Source organism: Theropithecus gelada, chromosome 10 (genome assembly GCF_003255815.1).
Source record: "Theropithecus gelada isolate Dixy chromosome 10, Tgel_1.0, whole genome shotgun sequence".
In the NCBI taxonomy this organism is placed as follows: Eukaryota; Metazoa; Chordata; class Mammalia; order Primates; family Cercopithecidae; genus Theropithecus; species Theropithecus gelada.
This window is the reverse complement of record NC_037678.1, coordinates 11992880-12009647: the sequence shown is the minus strand read 5'-3', so window position 1 is coordinate 12009647 and position 16768 is coordinate 11992880. Positions and strand designations below refer to the sequence as shown.

The 16768-nt window shown below is 43.4% G+C and overlaps 1 protein-coding gene across 1 annotated transcript in view; it reads right to left on the bottom strand.

Annotated features, from left to right (window-relative positions):
- Positions 1-8036: 8036 nt before the first annotated feature.
- Positions 8037-16768, bottom strand: part of FAM227A (family with sequence similarity 227 member A) — a 73691-nt gene continuing 64959 nt past the window's right edge. The window contains exons 16-17 of the mRNA XM_025398675.1: positions 13674-13774; positions 8037-8116 (exon numbers count right to left, since the gene is read on the bottom strand). Coding sequence (XP_025254460.1) covers positions 8037-8116; positions 13674-13774 — 181 coding nt within the window. The remainder of the gene's footprint in view (positions 8117-13673; positions 13775-16768) is intronic.

Here is a 16768-nt window from a genome sequence, read left to right as displayed (position 1 = left end):
TAACAGAAGTCCCAAGCCAGGAGTAATGGTGCTTTAAACAAGAAGACACTCAATTTGAAAATGGGGTAAATTGTACCTCATTCACAGGGCTTTAGTGAGACAAGAATAAAACAGTGTGTAAAATATGCTTAGAAGTGTCCATGGTAAATGCCTTTAATTTTAAAAATTATGGATAATATCAAATATACACAAAAGTAAAACAGTATAATATTCCCATCACCCATCTTCAACAATTTTCAACATATGGTCAATCTTGTTTCACCTATACCTCCATCTACTTTCTCTCTCCCATATTATCTGAGTACAAATTCCATCAATCTTATAATTCCATCTGTGAATATTTCAGTATATATCTCTGAAATGTAATAACTCTTTAAAAAATATAACCATAATGCCATTATCACACCTAAAAATAATTTTATATATAAAATATTTAGGATTCAAATATTCATTTGTCTCATAAATGCCACATTTTATTTTATTGTTTTTGAGACGGAGTCTCGCTGTGTCGCCCAGGCTGGAGTGCAGTGGCGCAATCTCAGCTCACTGCAAGCTCCGCCTCCCAGGTTCACGCCATACTCCTGCCTCAGCCTCCCGAGTAGCTGGGACTACAGGTGCCTGCCACCATGCCCAGCTAATTTTTTTTTTTTTTTTTTTAGTAGAGACAGGGTTTCACTGGGTTAGCCAGGATAGTCCCGATCTCCTGACCTCATGATCCACCCACCTCAGCCTCCCAAAGTGCTGGGATTACAGGCGTGAGCCACTGTGCCAGGCTGAAATGCCACATTGTAAGTTTGTTTCAATGGGATCCAAACAATGTCTACATGTTGCAATTGATTGATGTCTTCTTCTTCTTTTTTAGAGATGTGGTCTCATTCTGTCACCTAGGCTGGAGTGTGTAGTGGCATGATCATAGCTCACTGAACCCTCCAACTCCCAGGCTCAGGCAATTCTCCCACCTCAGTCTCCCAAGTAGCTAGGACTACAGGCGTATGCCATCTTGCCCTGCTAATTTTTACTTTATATTTTTGTAGAGATGAGGTCCCACTATGTTACCCAGGTTGGTCTCACCTCCTGGGCTCTAGGAGTTCTTCCACCTTGGCCTCCCAAAGTGCTGGGATTACAGGCATGGGCCATCATGCTCGGCAACTGATGTCTTCTTTTAAGTCTCTTTTAATCTATATATTTCCTCTCTCTTTTTCCCTTGAAACTTATTTGTTGAAAAAGATGAAGCCATTTGCCCTGGAGTTTTCCATAGCCTGGATTTTGCTGATTGTATCCCCTAGGTGTCATTTACCATTTACCATGCTGTCCCCATCCTCTGTATTTCCTGTTATGGTAGTTGGGTCTACAGTTCAGATCACATTCAGGTTTACTTATTTGTAAGACTATTTGATAGGTGGTCTTATGGTCTAACATCAGAAGGCATTTAACAGCTCTTTGTCTTTTGTGATGTAAGCAGCCATGGATGATCAACCTAGATCCATTAATTCACTGGGGGTTGCAAAATGGTGATAATTTAAGTCTATCATTATTTCTGAATTTATTAGGTGGATTGTTTCTAAAGACAAGCTTCTCTTCCTCTACTATTTGGTTCCCTGGTAATACAGTTCATATGGGAATGGCAAGATAAATGCTTATTAAATTTACTTACCAGTTTTCAAAATAATGAGGTGGTTCCCTAGTATCCAATTAGTTTCTTCCTTTCCCCTTTCCTTTCCCTTTTTTTTTTTTTTTTTTTTTGAGACAGTCTCACTCTGTCACCTAGGCTGGAGTGCAGTGGTGCGATCTCAGCTCACTGTAACCTCCGCCTCCCAAGTTCAAGTGATTCTCGTGTCTCAACCTCCCGAATAGCTAGGATTCCAGGTGTGCACTACCACGCCTGGCTAATTTTTGTATTTTGGGTAGACAAGATTTCGCCATGTTGGCCAGGCTGGTCTCAAACTCCTGGTCTCAGGCAATCCACCCACCTTGCCTTGGCCTCCCAAAGTGCTGGGATTACAGGTGTGAGCCACCACACTGGCCCAGGTTTTTTTTTTTTTTTTTTTCCCATACACGGTCTCGCTCTGTCACCCAGGCTGAGTCCAGTAGCACAATCATAGCTCATGGCAGCCTTGAGCTCCCAGGCTCAAGCGATCATCCCACCTCAGCCTCCCTAGTAGCTGGGACTATAGGTGTGCACTACCACATCCGATGAATTTTTTATTTTTTGCAGAGGCAAGGTCTCATGCCCTGTTTGGTCTCAAACTCCTGGCCTCAAGCAATCCTCTTGCCTTGGTCTCCCAAAGTGCTGGGATTACAGGTGTGAGCCACCATGCCTGGCTTGTTGGTTTTTTAACAAAGCTTTATTGAGGTATAATTGACATATGAGAAACCGCACACATTTAAAGTGTGTTTAGGTGTGTATACACCCATGAGCCTTTCACCACAATCAAGATAGTAGACATATCTGTCACCCCCAAAAGTTTCTTTGGGCCTCCTTCTAACCCCTTCCAGCTTCCCTCCTATCCCCTCTCTAGCTATCCCTCCTGTTCCTCAGGCAACTGTGTGTTCTAAAACATACATTTCATCATCAATTCTTAAGTAATTCAAAATCAGGACTATAGGATTTTAACTTCATCTCTTCTAGTTTAACATTTGAATTTATTTTCTTCCATGCTGAGAATATGGATTTTCAGCAACACTGGGGATGATGGAATTAGAATATCATACAATTACCCATTTGCTTTATGCCACATTACAGCAAATGCTTTTTAAATGTTAGTTACCTTTGATGCTCTACCCCTCTTCCCTTATAAAGGGCAAATAATTCTTCCCCATAATTTTCCGTTCTAATATTTACAAAGAACAGAGACAGGTTTTTTCATCTTTAACATCCTGAGAGGTCTACAGTTCTGAGTCCTCAGTAATTTCTGGAAAGGGTTCATGCAGGGATGATCTTGGACTGTGCAACAAATGGTCCTGAGAGGCAGAAATGCAGTTTGCCCTGGGCTTAGGAAACAAGGAGACCTTCTTGCTGTATGGGGGCTAATGGTAGCAGTGGGTAGGTAAACGGGCAATTACAATCTACTATGGTAACTGCTGCCATAATGGGATGGCACAGAATGCTGTTGGAGCATAACGCAGTGGAGCACTTGTGCCTACCTTGCTCCTGGTATATTAGGGAAGGCTCCCAAGAGGAGGGGACATTTAAGCGGGGTCCTGGAGGAAGAGCAGGAATTAGTGATGCTGGCAGTTAACAAAGAGGAGGGAGGAGAAGGCATTTTCAGGTCCAGAAGCAGCAACAGACAAAAGGTCCAGAAATAGGAAAGTGTGGTTCCTAGAGAAACCGCAAATGAAGAGTTGACGACGACTGGGGTAGTAAAGGGAAGGCAAGAGAGTGCTCTGCTTATCTGTCCCACATGGTGCCTTGTACCTGGCAGGCGTTCAACATGTTCTGGTTTCAGAAAACTATATATATATATATATATTTTTTTTTTTTTTGAGACGGAGTTTCACTCGTTACCCAGGCTGGAGTGCGATGGTATAATCTCAGCTCACTGCATCCTCCACCTCCCAGGTTCAAGCGATTCTCCTGCCTCAGCCTCCCAAGTAGCTGGGATTACAGGCACCCGCTACCACGTCTGGCTAATTTTTTTGTATTTTTAGTAGAGATGGAGTTTCACCATGTTGGCCAGGCTGGTCTTGAACTCTTGACCTCAGGTGATCCACCTGCCTCAGCCTCCCAAAGTGCTGGGATTACAGGCGTGAGCTACCGCACCCGGCCAAGAAGAGTACACTTTATAACAACAATAACAATAACAGCTTGTGGCAATTACAAAATGAAAAGTACTGTGCCAAGAACTTTGCATAAATTATCTCATCTAATCCTCACAACAACCCTCCTAGATAGGCGTTCCCCTTCTGCAGTCAAGAAAGCATGTTCAGAAAGGTCAAGTTGCACAGCTACTATGCTAAGTCACACGTCCATATGGTGAAGCAGGGCAGGGATTCAAAGGCCCAAATTTTCTCATGCCAAAGCCTGAGCTCCTTCCCTCTTACCTTTCCTTCATTCCCTTTTACATGGGTAATAGCCTCCAAGGGGGTCACCTAGAGTTCTACTCAGGATTCAAGTGAAGATGTGTATCTGAGGGATGAGCTATATGTCCCAAGATCTGCTTATCTGCTGCTTGGTTTGGGCCAACAGCCATCTGCACCATTTCTTTCCTCTTGGCTGTGACAGGTGAACTGTTCTAGCACAGACCAGGTCACTGCCTTGTGCCTTGAAGCTCAAATGATAAAACCTAAGCCCCTCAGCCCAGCTGCTGGTCCTTTGGCAAACCAACCCCTGTGCCTGTGCCCCTCAGTGAAATATCTTCTGTCCCAAAGGGCTGCTGGCACACTGGCTTCACCTGTCTTGGTTTTTCTCAGATTCCATGCAGATCTCTATCAGAGCATTAATGCATTTACTGGTTTACACATCCTCCTCTTTCTTCCAGATTGTGAGTCCCATAAGGTCAGGGACTGTGTATTTATCTCCATATTCACAGGGCCTAGTGCAGGGATGGTACAGAATAGACATCTAGCAAATACCTAATCATCCCCACCAAGCCCCAGTTTCTTCCTAGGAGAAAACGGAGGTAACAATATCCATCTTGCGGGGACACCAGGAAAGTTAACTGAGATAATGTCTAAACCAGGCTAAGCAGAGCATTCAGCACATAGTAAGTACTCAATAAATGACATCGCCTATGATTACTATTATATTATTATGTTATACAATAATAATAATAAGCCCAGGTGTGGTGGCACACTTATAATCCCAGTACTTTGGAAGGACAAGACAGGAGGATTACTTGAAGACAGGAGTTTGAGACCAGCCTGAGCAACACAGTGAGATCCCATCTCTACAAAAAATTTCTTAAAAAATTAGCCAGACATGGTGGCATACCTGTAGTCCTAGCTACTTGGGAGGCTGCAGTGGAAGGATCGCTTCAGCCCAGGAATTTGAGGTTGCAGTGAGCTATGACTGTGCCACTACATTCCAGCCTGGACAACAGACTGAGATTCTGCCTCTGAAAAAATTAATTTTAAGTTAGTTAAAATTAATTAAAAAAATTTTTTTTTGAGATGGAGTTTCACTCTTATTGCCCAGGCTAGAGAACAATGGCATAGTCTTGGCTCACTGCAACCTCTGCCACCCGGGTTCAAACAATTCTCCTGCCTCAGCCTCTCGAGTAGCTGGGATTACAGGCGCCTGCCACAACGCCCAGCTAATTTTTTTTTTTTTTTTTTTTTTTGAGACAGAGTCTCGCTCTGTCGCCCAGGCTGGAGTGCAGTGGCGCAATCTCGGCTCACTGCAAGCTCCGCCTCCCGGGTTCACGCCATTCTCCTGCCTCAGCCTCCTGAGTAGCTGGGACTACAGGCGCCCGCCACCGCGCCCGGCTAATTTTTTTTGTATTTTTAGTAGAAACGGGGTTTCACCGTGGTCTCGATCTCCTGACCTTGTGATCCGCCCGCCTCGGCCTCCCAAAGTGCTGGGATTACAGGCGTGAGCCACCGCGCCCGGCCGCTAATTTTTGTATTTTTAGTAGAGACAGGGTTTCACCATGTTGGCTAGGCTGGTCTCAAACTCCTGACCTCGTGATCTGCCCACCTTAGCCTCCCAAAGTGCTGGGATTACAGGTGTGAGCCACCGTGCCTGGCCTAATTTAAATTTTTTAAATTAAATAATTAATTTACATGTAAATCCTGACTTTGGCCATGGTAGGAGTGAACTTTAATATTCCTTGTCCCATGAACTGGGACTGACTAAATGTGTCCCTAGTTGCAGTATTATTTTTTTGTTTTCTTGTTTCTATTTTAGATTAAATCAGACAACATGTGCATGCTTTACCTATAAAGTTTCTCTCAATTCTTGGACAAAGATTCACTCAAATGAGCTGGAAGGTGAGACATTAAGGATGAATACCTCCTTTTTCTGTGTTGCTTTTGACATCTTAGTGATCTCTGCCTCTCTGTGGATGAACCATAAAGACACCAACAGAAACAGATTAAAAAACCAGTTATGATCAAGAGAATGAAAAAGGGAATCCCCAGGTAAATGTGAACAGTTTAGAAATTCACTCAGGTGAAGCAGGTGAGAAGGCTGAGAAATGAAGGTGAAATTGACAGACTGTGTCAAGTGTCTGCATGAACTGGGAGATTTATACAACCAATGGATAATTTGGAGATGCACTGTGGTAAATACAGAAGAAAAAAAAAATAAAACAAGCAAGAAAACAGGCAAATTAAGATAAATAAATAGATTCAGTTCCAGGGATATCAAAAGTTTTACAAGAAAGGAAAAAATAGGCCGGGCGCGGTGGCTCACGCTTGTAATCCCAGCACTTTGGGAGGCCGAGGCAGGTGGATCACCTGAGGTCGGGAGTTCAAGACCAGCCTGACCAACATGGAGAAACCCCGTCTCTACTAAAAATACAAAATTAGCCGGGGTGGTGGCACATGCCTGTAATCCCAGCTACTCGGGAGGCTGAGGCAGGAGAATTGCTTGAACCCAGGAGGCGGAGGTTGCGGTGAGCCGAGATCGCGCCATTGCACTCCAGCCTGGGCAAAAAGAGTGAAACTCTGTCTCAAAAAAAAAAAAAAAAAAAAAGAAAGGAAAAAATAACTATAGTACACTTTATGGCTCAGCTGGCAATAATGTTATGGTATCATTATGCTGCTTAGTGATCCAACCAAAATTACAATATAAACCCATTGGGAGGATGGGAGATGGGAAGTGTGTGCATGTGTGAGAGAGAGCCCGGCCCTCATCTTTCCTACTAAGAAGTCAATAGATAATGCCTAACATGGAAAAATCAAGAGGAAGCTGGGTGGGGCGCAGTGGCTCATGCCTGTAATCCAGGCACTTTGGGAGGCCGAGGCAGGTGGATCACCTGAGGTCAGGAGTTCAAGACCAGCCTGGTCAACATGGCAAAACCCCATCTCTATTAAAAATATAAAAATTAGCCAGGCATGGTGGCAGGTGCCTGTAATCCCAGCTACTTGGGAGGCTGAGGCAGGAGAATCACTTGGCAGGAGGTGGAGGTTGTAGTGAGCCAAGATCACGCCACTGCACTCCAGCCTGTGCAATAGAGTGAGACTCCGTCTCAAACAAACACACACACCACAAACAAAAAAGAGGAAGCTGCAGCAGTGTGGTATTTAGATATACAGTGGAGAAAAAATACCAAAATGATCAGTTAAAAAAGAGGAAAGTAAAAAAAAAATAGAGGAAAGTGTTGTGGGGGAAAAGGAAAAGTGGCCTAGAGGTGTGCAATTTTTTGTAACAAGCTTTGTAGAACTATTAATTTGATAATTTGATAGGCGCTTCTATTATGCTGCCTCTGAGCCTTTGCCCCCTACTCCTCTAACCACTGGGCTTGCCGGCCTCTTTCCAATATGCCCTCCTTCCGCCTGGCAAACATCTTGTCTTTTCTAAACTCGGCCCATGGACATGACATCTGTAAAGTGTTTCTGTGTGACTCCCAGGCTCTGCCTTCGTTTTCCTCTGTCCAATACTTAGAGCATTTAATGTGTTGATACGTCTGTCTTCCCTCTACCAGATGGTGACTCCCTTGAGAACAGGGACTGTGTCTTATCTAGTGTTAATTACCCAGTGTCTACAGCAGAGAACTTCAGAAACCTTTCTAAACCTGGGCTTGCTGCTGTGTAAAATGCAGTGCATAATCCCTACTTCATATGGCTGGTACGAAAGTTTAACCTTTGTATGAGGTCATATTTGTAACGTACTTACCAACATGCATTTAATAAAATACTGAGTGAAAGAGTAAATGTATGAATACATGTAGTGACCCAAGCACCAACTCTCTACTCCTGCTTTTCACTCAGCCTAGGAAAAACTACAATGGAATCTTTCCCCTATGGTGAAATCGTGATTCCTATTTCTCAGTCTTTGGCCACAATTTTCTCATTTTCTTGTTCTTCCACTCCACCTCATAGCAGAAATATCACAGATTCTGTAGGCGCTTCCTGGTTCTAGGTTGCGGAGCTCCTCAGGGCTTGGAAGTGAGTGGAAGGAAATGTTCAACTTCTGCTTCTCTTCTCTTTTCCTCTCCTCCTTTCCCCTCCTGTGGGGGAAACAAACAAATAAAAACAAAAATTAATTTACAAACGTAATTTCTTCAAAGACTGCATGTGAGCAGTGGCGTGGCCAGTGGTGATCCTTGTGTGCATGGAATATTGAGGGCGTGCTCCTGCCTCCAGAGAAAGTGGTCGAGTAGGACAGCTGGCATCCACGGCTTCCACATCCCCGGTGCCTCCACCCTTCATCTTTCACCAGTACTGACAGGAACACTGCTGCATGGGATCTGAGCTGGGCCCCACAAACCTCTAGGCAGCAAGCAGGTACTACCCCATTGGAGGTGACATCCCTCTGGTGATGCTGAAAACCTGGATTGTGTTTTCTAACTCTGTGTTCCCTACTGCTTTACACCTCCAGATGTAAATCTTCAGAATATTATATGCTGGGCTATGGCATGGAGACTAGTCTCACAAGCCTAAAGGACTTCCTTTAATATTTCACGAAAGCATCACATTTCTTTTTTTTCTTTCTTTCTTTCTTTCTTTTTTTTTTTTTTGAGATGGAGCATCGCTCTGTCACCAGGCTGGAGTGCAGTGGCGTGATCTTGGCTCACTGCAACCTCTGACTCCCGGGTTCCAGTGATTCTCCTGCCTCAGCCTCCCAAGTAGCTGGGATTATAGGCATGTACCACCACGCCCAGCTAATTTTTTTTTTTTGTATTTTTTTTTTTTTTTTTAGTAGAGACGGGGTTTCACTATGTTGGCCAAGATGGTCTTGATCTCCTGACCTTGTGATCCGCCCACCTTGTCCTCCCAACCTGCTGGAATTACAGGCGTGAGCCACCGTGCCCAGCCTATACTTCTTCTATTTAGGTTCACTGTCCTTATTTGGAAAGAACACGCTACAACTTGAAGGAGAAATCATAAGACATACTAAAAAGTATTTTGAAATAAAAACAAAAACATAACATAATAAAACTTATGGAGTAAAGCAAAAGCAGTGCTAAGAGAGAAATTTATAGCTATAAATGCCTATGTTTTAAAAAGAAGAAACATCGCAAATCAATAACTTCACTTTATGACTTGTGGACTTAGCAAAAGAAGCACAAACTAAATCTGAAGCTGGCAGAAGGAAGGAGATTAAGATTAGAGCAGAGGACATGAAATAGAGAATAGAAAAAATAGAAGGTCAGTTGAAAGAAACAAAATGTTAGTTATCAATAAAATTAACAAACTGAGTTTGAATGACTACCAAGAAAAGGACACACATAGATGAAAATGGGAACATGATTACCGACCTTACAGAAATAAAGCTTGTAAGAGAATACAAATGCCAATAAATTACATAGCCTGTATGAAATGGAAAACTTCATAGAAATACACAAATTACCAAAACTGACTCAAGAAAAAAATAAAAATTCTGCATAGACTTATAACAAATAAAACAATTGAATCAATAATCAAAAATCTCCCTTTGAACAAAGAAAAGTGAAAGACTACAGGGCTTCATTTGTGAATTCTACCAAACCGTTAAGGAAGAATTAACACCAATTCTTCTCAAGCTCTTCCAAAAAATAGAAGAGCAAATAGTTTTTCATAGCTCATTTTATGGGGCCGGCATCATGCTGATACCAGAACTAGAAAAAGAAATGACAAGAAAAGAAAATTATAGACCACTATTCCTTAAGAATACAAATGCAGAGATCTTCAACAAATACTAGCAAACTGACTCCAACAGACTATTAAAAGGATTATACACCAGGACCAATGGGATTTACCCCAGGAATCTGAGGGTGGTTCCCCTCAGTGAAACACAAATGGATCAGGGTATAGAGCACAATAAAGGAATGAAGAGAAAACCCCACATAATTATCTCAATGATGCAGAGAAAGCATTTGACAAGAACCAACAGCATTTCATGATAATAAACACTCAGAAAAAATAGGAATAGAATGGAATTACTCTAACATGATTATGGACATTTATGACAAACCCACAGATAACAGCACACTCAATGGTTAAAGACTGAAAGCCTTTCCCTAAGACCAGGGACAGGACAAAATGCGTCCTTTCACTGCTAGTATTCCACTTTGTATCAGAAGCTCTAGACAGATAATTAGGCAAGAAATGAAAGGCATCCAAATTGGAAGTGAAGAAGTAAAACTATCTCTATCTACAGACAGCATGATTCTATATGTAGAAAATGCCAACACAGCAAGACCCTGTCTCTACAAAGAAATTTTAGCCAGGCGTGGTGGCTCATGCCTGTAATTGCAGGACTTTGGGAGGCTGAGGTGGGTGGATCACCTGAGGTCAGGAGTTTGAAACTAGCCTGGTCAACATGGTGAAACCCTGTCTCTACTAAAAATGCAAAGATTAGGCGGGTGTGGTGGTGCGTGTCTGTAGTCCAGCTACTCAGGAGGCTGAGGCAGGAGAATCATTTGAACCTGGGAGGCAGAGGTTGCAGTGAGCCAAGATCGCGCCATTGCACTCCAGCCTGGGTGACAGAGCAACTCTGTCTCAAAAAAAAAAAAAAAAAAAAAAAAGGGCTGGGCGCCATGGCTCACGCCTGTAATCCGGCACTTTGGGAGACCGAGATGGGCGGATCACGAGGTCAGGAGATCGAGACCATCCTGGCTAACACAGTGAAACCCTGTCTCTACTAAAAATACAAAAAAATTAGCCGGGCATGGTAGCAGGCATCTGTAGTCCCAGCTACTCAGGAAACTGAGGCAGGAGAATGGCATGAACCCGGGAAGTGGAGGTTGCAGTAAGCCGAGATCGCACCACTGTACTCCAGCCTGGGCGACACAGCAAGACTCCATCTCAAAAAAAAAAGAGAAAAAAGAAAAAAAGAAGAAAGAGGTTATAGGTTTAATTATATTCCCCAAAAGACATGTTAAGGTTGTAAACCCCAATACCCATGAATAACACCTTTTTTGGAAATAGTCTTTGTAGATGTAATCAAGTTCAATGAAGACATTAGGGTGGGCCTTTATCCAATATGACTGCTGTTTTTAGAAGAATAGATGCAGACAGACATGAAGAAGGCCAGGTGATGACAGAGGCAGAGATTGGAGTGAGGCATCTACAAGCCAAGGACAGCCATGGACTGTTGGCAACCGCACGAAGCTAGGGAGAGGCAAAGGAAGACTACCCTGAACCCTGCAGAGGAAGCATGGCCCTGCTGACACCTTGACTTTGGAGTTTAGCCTCCAGAACTGTGAGAAAATACATTTATGTTGTTTGAAAAAGAAAAGAAATATATATACAGATGCCAAGAGGCGAATAAAGAAAGATAAGAACATTAGAGGATCAATCCAGGAGGTCTGACAATTGACTATCATAGTTCCAGAAATAGCAAAGAAAATGAAGGGAATTTTCAAAGAAATAATACAAGCAAAAATCTCAGAATTGGAGGACTCTGCCCTCTGGACTGAGAGCACTCCCGACCTCAGTGACGCATATTAAGAAAAGGACTCGTACCAAAGTATATCATTGGGAAACTTCAGGATACTAAGAATGAAGACAGGCCGGGCGCGGTGACTCAAGCTTGTAATCCCAGCACTTTGGGAGGCCGAGACGGGCAGATCACGAGGTCAGGAGATCGAGACCATCCTGGCTAACATGGTGAAACCCCGTCTCTACTAAAAAATACAAAAAACTAGCCGGGCACAGTGGCGGGCGCCTGTAGTCCCAGCTACTCAGGAGGCTGAGGCAGGAGAATGGCATGAACCCGGGAGGCGGAGCTTGCAGTGAGCTGAGATCCCACCACTGCACTCCAGCCTGGGCGACAGAGCGAGACTCCGTCTCAAAAAAAAAAAAAAGAAAAAAAAAAAAAAGAATGAAGACAATATCCTAAAAGTTCCCACAGGGGGAAAAACAGTGACCCACGAAGCCATAGGAATCAGAATAGCATGAGACTTCTCAATAGCAAAAGTAGGACACAGGAAAAATTTTCCAAAATTCTGTAGAATATTGACTTTTAACTTAGAATTTTATTCCCAGCAAAACATTTGCCAAATATTAATCAAGAACAAAGACATTTTTTCATATCTGTAATCCCAGCACTTTGGGAGGCCAAGGCCAGAGGATCACTTGAGTTCAGGAGTTGCAGACCAGCCTGGGCAACACAGCAAGATCTCATCTCTTAAATAATTTTTAAAAAATAGAACAAAGGGCCGGGCATGGTGGCTCACACCTGTAATCCCAGCATTTTGGGAGGCCGAGGTGGGCGGATCACCTGAGGTCAAGAGTTTGAGACTAGCCTGGCAAACACGGTGAAACCTCATCTCTGCTAAAAAAAAAAAAAAAAAAAAAAAAAATCAGCTGGGCATGGTGGCACGCACCTTTAGTCCCAGCTACTGGGGGAGGCTGAGGCAGGAGAACTGCCTGAACCCAGGAGAAGGAGGTTGCAGTGAGCCAAGATCGTGCCACTGCACTGCAGCCTGGGTGACAGAAGGAGACTCCATCTCAAAAAAAAAAAAAAGACGTTTTGGACATGCAAAGACTCAAATATTTCCCATATGCCTTTTTTGTTGGGAACTACTAGAAGATGTACTCCAGCAAAGTGAACATGGCTTTTTAGGTCAGGACTATGAGACAGACTTGGGCTGTCCATGGCCCTGAGGCAGAGGCAGCTTGAAAAAGAATTCAGCCCACAGAAGGGAAAAGGATCAAGAGACAGAGAGAGAAAGAGCCTGAAAATATCAAGTTCTTAGGTTTAATATGCCTGCAGATGGCCTGTCATGGCCTTCCCAGTTATTTAAGCTGCTACATTCTCCTTCCATTTAAGCTAGTTTGAGCTGGCTTCCTGGCACATGCAACCAAGGAGCTCTGTCTCATACACTTCATAAAGTACATAGGCCAATGCTTGGTACAGAGGAAGTACAAAATCATTAGTAGTCCTTACTATCACCAATAATAACACTAAAACTAAAATGAGAGTAGTGTGAGTAATACATAAAAGTGAACTTTTTTTTGAGACGGAGTCTAGTTCTGTCTCCAGGATGGAGTGCAGTGGCGTGATCTTGGCTCACTGCAACCTCCGCCTCCCGGATTCAAGCAATTCTCCTGCCTCAGCCTCCCGAGTAGCTGGGATTACAGGCACGCCCAGCTAATTTTTGTATTTTTAGTAGAGGTGGGGTTTCACTATGTTGGCCAGGATGGTCTCCATCTCTTGACCTCATGATCTGCCCACCTCGGCCTCCCAAAGTAGTGGGATTACAGGTGTGAGCCACAGTGCCTGGCCATAAGTGAACTTTTATATGCTCTTTCCTATGTTTTAAGAATTTTCCAGCCTGGGCAACACAGTGAGACCCCCATCTCTACAAAAATAAAAAATGAGCCGGGCGTGGTGGTACACACCTGTGGTCCCAGCTACTCAGGAGGCTGAAGTGGGAGGATTGCTTGAGCCTGGGAGGTGGAGGCTGCAGTGGGCTATGATGGCACCACTGCAGTCAGCCTTGAGGAGACAGTGAGACTCTGTCTCAAAAAAATAAAATAAAATAATTCTTATTCTTACACTGTTCACACTTCTACATTTCCCATGGTTTTTGTTCGAACAAACTGTAAAAGAAACTCAATTTCTCTCTGGAGACTTCCCTTCATTTTTTTGTCAGGTGATTCCTCACTGAAGGCTGAAGGTGGGACGAACATGTGGTTTGCCTTTTTTTTATCTGCTGCTTTTTGATCAATATTCTTCATTTCCCTGAGGGGAAAACACAGAGACATATAGAAAAAGGCTGGAGTAATTAACATGTCCTCAATGTTCTGTATGTCCTGTAAACTGATAGATCTGCATGACCATTTACAAAGCATATATTGAAGTATAACGTAGAAACTAGGAGTGCACAGATTCTAAGTGTGCAGCTCATGACATTTTCATATACTGAACACGTCCATGTAACCAGCACTCAGAATGAGAAAGAGAACGCTGCCAGCTCCTTAGAAGCCGCCTCATGTCCCTGCTCAGTCACTATCCTACTTCCTTAAGAGTAACCCTGCCTGGATGTCTAGCAGCACAGGTGTGTTTTAAGGCACCATTTTTATCTGTAGACAAAACTTTGAGAATCACTTTATTAATATAAGGCATGATGAGCTTCTCAACAATATCTTTTCTTTTTTTTTTTTTTTGAGATGGAGTCTCGCTCTGTCGCCCAGGCTGGAGTGCAGTGGCATGATCTTGGCTCACTGCAATCTCCACCTCCCAGGTTCAAGCGATTCTCCTGCCTCAGCCTCCTAAGTAGCTGGAACTACAGGCGCCTGCCACCACGCCCGGTTAATTTTTTGCATTTTTAGTAGAGATGGGGTTTCACAGTGTTAGCCAAGATGGTCTCGATCTCCTGACCTCATGATCCACCCACCTCAGCCTCCCCAAGTGCTGGGATTACAGGTGTGAGCCACCGCGCTCAGCGGTGTTTAATATCTTAACAAAAAGTGGATGTATTTAGCAATGCAACTTCTAACGCACAGTTACAAACTTCCTCCTGGCAAAAAAATCTTTACTATGATAATTCACCTAATAAGAATTTATTTATTAAACAGGAGATCCTTTATTTCTGAAATGTATAAGCTGTAAAGTTAACCCTGGATATTCTATGTGAATTTAATGTTAACTTTAAACTAGTTCTGAACTTCAAAACGTTCTGGCCATGGAATGGAAGGGTTATTTGCAACTTCCAGAAGAAATACATTTCTTTGAACTCATCTTCCTTTGAACTGGATGAAATGTGGACCTGGTGGCTGGAACTTGAGCAGCCGTTTTTTACTATGAAGCTAAATCATGGGCTGAAGCTAGTGGAGCAATATGATAAAAGATCTTGGCCGGGCACAGTGGCTCACGCCTATAATCCCAGCACTTTGGGAGGCCGAGGCGGGCAGATCACGAGGTTAGGAGATCGAGATCAAGCATTGTGAAACCCCGTCTCTACTAAAAATACAAAAAAATTAGCCAGGCGTGGTGGTGGGCGCCTGTAGTCCCAGCTACTCGGGAGGCTGAGGCAGGAGAATGGCATGAACCTGGTGGGCGGAGCTTGCAGTGAGCCGAGATTGTGCTACTGCACTCCAGCCTGGGTAACAGAGTGAGACTCCATCTCAAATTAAAAAAAAAGACCCTGTCACTATGAACTTTCATATCTAATGGAGTCCTTGTAAATGAGAGAAAAGAAATTGTAATAAATTTTAGCCACTGTTTGAGTTTTTCTGTCATTCTAAGCCAAACATAATTATAACTGATACAATTACCTACCTATGGGCCTAGTTCTGAGAAAAGTCTTTACAGACCTTAATTTATTTGATCAATAAACCCCTACAAACTAGGAAATACTATCAAATGACTGAAGTGCAACAAAACAACTGAGGATCAGTGAGCTGTATGCAAATAACCCTTCCATTTTTTATTCCATGACTAGAACTTAGCCCTATACCAGGACCTACCTGTGGCCTCAAAAAGGCAAAAATAGTTTAATAGTCCATGGTAACAGAACCAGTAAGTAAAAATACCTGTATTCCTACCTTAGCCTCGGCCATTCCATGGATCCTGCCATCAAGGCTTGTTACAACCATTGGGAGAGACAGATATGTAAGCAATCATAATGCCTGGTACCCAGAAGGTGCTGAAAATATCTGTTGGGACAATGAACTATAGAATAAATAAAGCTTAATGGGCTGGGCGCGGTGGCTCATGCCTATAATCCCAGCACTTTGAGGTCAAGAGGTCGAGACCATCCTGGCCAACATGGTGAAACCCCGTCTCTACTAAAAATACAAAATTAAAAGGCTAGTCATGGTGGCTCACACCTGTAATCCCAGCACTTTGGGAGGCCAAGGCGGGCAGATCATGAGGTCAGGAGATCGAGACCATCCTGGCTAACACGGTGAAACCCCGTCTCTACTAAAAATATAAAAAATTAGCCAGGCGTGGTGGCAGGCGCCTGTAGTCCCAGCTACTCGGGAGGCTGAGGCAGGAAAATGGCGTGAACCTGTGGGGGTGGAGCTTGCAGTGAGCCGAGATTGTGCCATTGCACTCCAGCCTGGGAGACAGAGCAAGGCTCCATCTCAAAAAAAAAGAAAAAAAAGAAAAAGAAAAAAAAATATATATATATATATATATGTGTACACACATACATGCATCATCTGTGAAAGATTCTGGACAAAAGGATTTAACTTGAATCTAATCAAACCTCTAGCATAGACCTAATGTCCAGTGTATAGGAATAGGCTATATTGGAACAAATTCAATGATACTTTGAGGAAATATCAGAAAAACCCAGAGTGTGGCTTGAGCTTTTCAAAAAAGCCCATGTCGTAAAAAACAATTAATAAAAGGCAGAGGCAGGATACTGTTATAGATTCAAGGATCCCAAAGAGATAAAACTAAATATAATTTCTGGCTAGGCACGGTGGCTCACGTCTATAATCTCAACAGTTTGGGAGGCTGAGGCTGGGGCAGATCACCTGAGGTCAGGAGTTTGAGACCAGCCTGGCAACATGGCGAATCCCCTTGTCTACTAAAAATACAAAAATTAGCCGGGCATGGTGGTGCACACCTATCGTCCCAGCTACTCGGGAGGCTGAGGTGGGAGGATTGCTTGAGCCCAGGAGGCAGAGGCTGCAATAAGCCAAGATCACACCACTGCACTCCAGCCTGGGCGACAGACTGAGACTCTGTCTCAAAAAAACAAAAAACAAAATATAGTTCATG